General features: G+C 55.8%; 1 protein-coding gene across 1 annotated transcript in view; it reads left to right on the forward strand.

Moving 5' to 3' along the window:
* The window catches only part of LOC129715703 (solute carrier family 2, facilitated glucose transporter member 4-like), a 19,231-nt gene extending 14,775 nt beyond the window's left edge, over positions 1–4,456 (forward strand). Inside the window, exons 6-8 of the mRNA XM_055665561.1 lie at positions 50–212; positions 1,607–1,794; positions 4,292–4,456. Of these exons, the coding sequence (XP_055521536.1) occupies positions 50–212; positions 1,607–1,794; positions 4,292–4,456 (516 nt within the window). The remainder of the gene's footprint in view (positions 1–49; positions 213–1,606; positions 1,795–4,291) is intronic.
* Positions 4,457–5,059: the final 603 nt, after the last annotated feature.

A 5,059-nucleotide genomic window follows, 5' to 3' on the forward strand; every position in this document is an offset into this window, starting at 1 on the left:
GTGAAACTTATGAAGGGGGGGCGTTGCTTTTGTGTTTTTTGCGCCACAGATCTTCGGGCTGGACGCCATCTTGGGGACGGACGAACTGTGGCCGTTCCTGCTGGCCATCACCGTCGTGCCAGCTGTCCTCCAGACGGCCCTCCTGCCCTTGTGCCCCGAGAGTCCTCGCTACCTCTACATCATGCGTAACGAAGAAAGCAAGGCCAAGACGTGTGAGTGGCGGCCATCTTTTCTCACCCTAGCAACGGGCCCAGCAATGGAGGGGGAGCCTCGGGCCTTGGTAACCACAGGCCCGGCCCGGGGACTTTGGTCAGCGCCCGACAAAAGTGTCTCTCAACACATTACCCTCTCAAAGTGGAAGGCCCGGATAGAGGGTGGATGTGGAGAGGATGTTTCCACTAGTGGTAGAGTCTAGAGTCTAGAGTCTAGGACCAGGGGGCACAGCCTCAGAATTAGAGGACGTTCCTTTAGGAAGGAGATGAGGAGGAATTTCTTTAGTCAGAGGGTGGTGAATCTGTGGAATTCTTTGCGTGTGCATGTGTGTGTGTGCGTGTTTGTGGGTGCGTGTACGTGTGTGTGTGTGCATGTGTGTACGTGCATGCGTGCTTGTGCGTGTGTGTGTGTGCGTGTTTGTGCATGCATGTACGTGCGTGTGTGTGTGCATGTGTGTACGTGCGTGCGTGCGTGTGCTTGTGTGTGTGTGTGAGCATGCGTGTGTGCAGGAGAGTGTTGGGATGGGTATGGGGTCAACAGTGTCAGGGTGGATCGGGATCGGTGACCAACAGTGTCGAGGTGGATCAGTGTCAGTGGTGTCGGGGTGGATCAGGTCCGATTCAGCATTCAGATTCAGATTCAATTTGTCCAATTTTGTCATTGTCATGTACAGTACAGGCACAACGAACATGCATTGGAAATACTAGCATCTCCCTGGAAGAGCGACAGTGGCCAAACGATTTGAATAAATGTCTGGTGGAAGTGATAAAGGGTGGAGGGGGGGGGTCTAATCTTTCAGGGAGGGGGGGGGAAGGGGTTGGGGGGGATCTGGTGACACTACTGGGGGTGGGGTCAGGTTTGTCTGGCAACACCGGGGTTACGTTGTTGATTAGAGTGACAGCCGCCGGAAAGAAGCTGTTCCTCGACCTGCTGGTTCGGCAACGGAGAGACCTGTAGCGCCTCCCGGATGGTAGGAGGGTAAACAGTCCATGGTTGGGGTGAGAGCAAGTCCTTGGCGATGCTGAGCGCACATCCAGTGGATGGCAGCGCTCTCTTTGGACAGACTCAAGTCTAGGGGAGCGAGGAAGGAACCGGTGATGCGTTGGGCAATTTTCACCAACACCTGCCCAGTCTGGGAATCCGGTCGGAGGGTACAGAGCAGTTGCCAACCATACTGTGATGCCGTGCGTGTGGTAACGATATGTTCTCGATGGTGCAGCGGTGTCAGCAGTGTCGGGGTGGATCAGTGTCAGCAGTGTCGAGGTGGATCAGGATCGGTGACCAACAGTGTCGGGAGGGTCAGTGTCAGGATCAGTGACCAACAGTGTCGGGGAGGGTCAGTGTCAGGATCAGTGTGTGACCCTCTCTCCTCTCTCGCCGCTCCCTCTGCCAGGTCTACGCGCCCTCACGGGGCGGCAGGACGTGGGGCCGGCTCTCCTGGACATGAAGGAGGAGAAGCGAAGGATGGACATGGAACGCAAGGTGACCCTGGCCCAGCTGTTCCGCAGCCCCGCCTACCGACAGCCCCTCTTCATCGCCATCATGCTGCAACTATCCCAACAACTGTCCGGTATCAACGCCGTGAGTTCTACACACCCAACCCTGGGGCATCCACACAACAGCCCGGGATATGTTTGCCTCACCTGGCGATCGGGCAGATCGTGGCAAGGACAGTAAGTTCTCTCCTCCTCTCTTCTCCTCTCACACACCACTCTCCTCTCTCTCTCCCCCCCTCTCATCTCCTCTCTCACTCCCTCCCCCTCTCTCTCCCCTCTCCTCCTCCTCCCCTATCCTCCCTCCTCTCCTCTCTCTCCTCTCTCCTCTCTCCCTCTCTTTCTCTCTCTCTCTCTCTCCTCTCTCTCTCCTTCTCTCTCTCTCACTCTCTCTCTCTCTTTATCTCTGTCTCTCTTTTTCTCTCTAATTCTCTCTCTCTTTCTCTCTCTCGCTCCCTCTCTCTCCCCCCCCTCCTCCTCCCTCCCTCATCCCTCTCCTCTCCTCTCCCTTCCTCTCCCTCTCCTCTCCTCCTCTTCAGCCCCCTTCCCCTCTCCTCTCCTCCCTCTCCCCTCCCTCTCCCCTCTCTCTCTCTCTCTCCTCTTCCTCTCTCCCCTCCCTCCCCTCCTCTCTCTCCTCAGCCTCTCCTCTCCCTCCCTCTCCCCTCTCTCCCTCTCTCTCTCCTCCTCTCTCCTCCCTCCTCCCTCCTCTCCCCCTCTCTCCCCTTCCTCTCTCTCCTCTCCTCCCTCTCTCTCTCTCTCTCTCTCTCTCTCTCTCCTCTCCTCCATTCCCTCTCCTCTCCTCCTCCTCTTCTCCTCCTCTCCCCTCCCCTCTTCCCCTCCTCTCTCTCTCCCATCTATTTCTCCTCACCTCCTCCTCTCTCCCCTCCTTCCTCTCCTCTCTCGTCCTGCTCCCTCCCCCCTCTCCTTGTATCTCCTCTCCCCTCACCTTCCTCTCTTTCTCCTCCCCCCTCTTCCCTCTCTCCTCTCCCCCTCCCCCTCTCTCCTCCCTCTCCCTCTCCTCAAAACTCTCCTCCTCTCCCCCCTCCCAATCTCTCTCCCCTCTCTCCCCTCTCTCTCTCCCCCTCCTCCCTCCTCTCCTCCCCCCTCTGCTTCCCCCTCTCTTCCCTCTCCCTCCCCCTCTCCCTCTCCTCCCCCTCCCTCTCCTCCCTCCCTCTCCTCACTCTCCTCTCTCTCCCTCCTCTCTCTCCTCTCCCTCCTCCTCTCCCTCTCTCTCCCTACCTCCTCTCCCCCCTCCCTCCCTCCACCTCCCCTCTCTCCTCTCCCTCTCCCTCTCCCTCATTCTCATTCTCCTCCTCCTCCCTCCGCTTTCTCTCTCTCCCTCTCTCCCTCTCTCTCTCCCCTCCCTCTCTCTCTCTCTCCCCCCCTCTCTCCCCCCCCTCTCTCTACTCTCCCTCCTCTCTTCCCCCTTCCTCTCTTTTCCACTACACTCTCTCCCCCTTAGTCAGGATGTCCCCTACACTCTCATTGAAACATTATCTGAGACAGTTCTAAGGGTTCCATCCTCCCCACGCTCTCTCCCCCTCTCATGGTTCCCGATTTGTGGGGGTCCACTCCACCCAGGGGCCCACACACACACAACAGTACCTACTTAATGCCAGGAGTATGTACGACTAACATCATAGCCTGCTACGCCCTACCTACGACCTACCTACGACCATGCTGCGAGTTTGAGTCGGGGGCAAACTCGGCAGGGGTCGTGAATTAGTTTCTTGCTATTAGCCCTAGTGAGACCACAACTGGAGTATTGTGTGCAGTTTTGGCCTGTTTGGCCTTCATAACAAGAGGAGTTCGAGTCTAGGAGCAAAGAGACCCTTCTGCAGTTGTACAGAGGCCCTAGTGAGACCACACCTGGACCTATTGTGGGACAGTTTTGGGTCCCCCAATTTGAGGAAGGACATTCTTGCTATTGAGGGAGCCCAGCCTCGTAGGTTCACCAGGTTAATTCCCGGATGGTCTGGGACTGTCACATACACCTCGCAGAATGGAGCACCTGGGGCTTGTACACTCTGTGGAGTTTAGAAGGATGAGAGGGTATCTCATTGAAACATATATGTGAGATTGTTAAGGGTTTGGACACGGTAGAGGCAGGAAACATGTTCCCGATGTTGGGGGAGTCCAGAACCAGGGGCCACACACACACACACACACACACATACACACACACACACACACATACCACACACACACACACCACACACACACACAGACACACAAGGAGATAAGGGGTTTAGCCATTTAGAACGGAGACGAGGAAACACTTTTTCACCCACAGTGAGAGTTGTGAGTCTGTGGAATTCTCTGCCTCACAGAGGGCGGTGGAGGCCGGTTCTCTGGAGAGAATTCTTTCAAGAGAGAGGCTCTTAAAGATAGCGAGAGAGAGAGAGTCAGGGGATATGGGGAGAAGGCAGGAACGGGGGGGGGGTTACTGATTGGGGATGATCAGCCGTGATCACATTGAATGGCGAATGGTGCTGGCTGGAAGGGCCGAATGGCCTCTACTCCTGCACCTGTTGTCTATTGTCTAATGTTCCCCCCTCACTAACTCTCTCTCCTCTCCACTGTAGGTGTTCTATTATTCCACCAGCATCTTCATCAGTATGGGTGTCAAACAGCCCGTCTACATCACCATTGGAGTCGGGGTCATTAACACTGTGTTCACCATCCTGTCTGTAAGTAGCTACCTGCTCCTGCACCTGCACTACCCTTACCTGCCCAGGAGAGGGTGGTAGTGAGCGAGAGAGGGGGAGAGAGAGGTAGAGAGAGAGAGGGATAGAGAGACATATTGCTAAACTTGCTATTGAGTTGTACAGCTGCAAGAACGTGTAGCATCAATAAAGGGCTATAGATTGAGTCGGGGGGCAAACTCGGCAGGGGTCGTGAATTAGTTTCTTGCTATTAGCCCCGGTGAGACCACACCCTGGAGTATTGTGTGCAGTTTTGGGGATGTTGGCCTTCATAACAGAGGAGTTGGAGTTTGGGGATAGGAGCCTCCCTCTCCAGCTCCTCCGTTTCTGCAGTTGTACAGAGACCTATCCCCCAGACCACACCTGGGCTTAATGTGCTGCCTCTTTTTTCCTCAGTGTGATTCTCTTTTCCATGCTGGACTTCTTGCACCTTAGCCCTCCTGGAGGTTTCACCCCCCTATGCTCCTCTCCTCTCTGCCCTCTCCGGGAGCTCTTTTCCTGAGAGAAATTTTGGAGCTCCTGTGGCTTCCTCCTCTCCTTCCTCTCCCTATCCCTCCCCCAAAGAGGTCCTTCTGCTCCTTTTTCAGGGCAGTCTCCTGAGAGAGTAAGCAGGGTCCTTCCTCCCCAGGCAGTGAAGAAGCCAAAATG

The sequence above is a fragment of the Leucoraja erinacea genome, unplaced genomic scaffold (genome assembly GCF_028641065.1).
Source record: "Leucoraja erinacea ecotype New England unplaced genomic scaffold, Leri_hhj_1 Leri_1339S, whole genome shotgun sequence".
Taxonomy (NCBI): Eukaryota; Metazoa; Chordata; class Chondrichthyes; order Rajiformes; family Rajidae; genus Leucoraja; species Leucoraja erinaceus.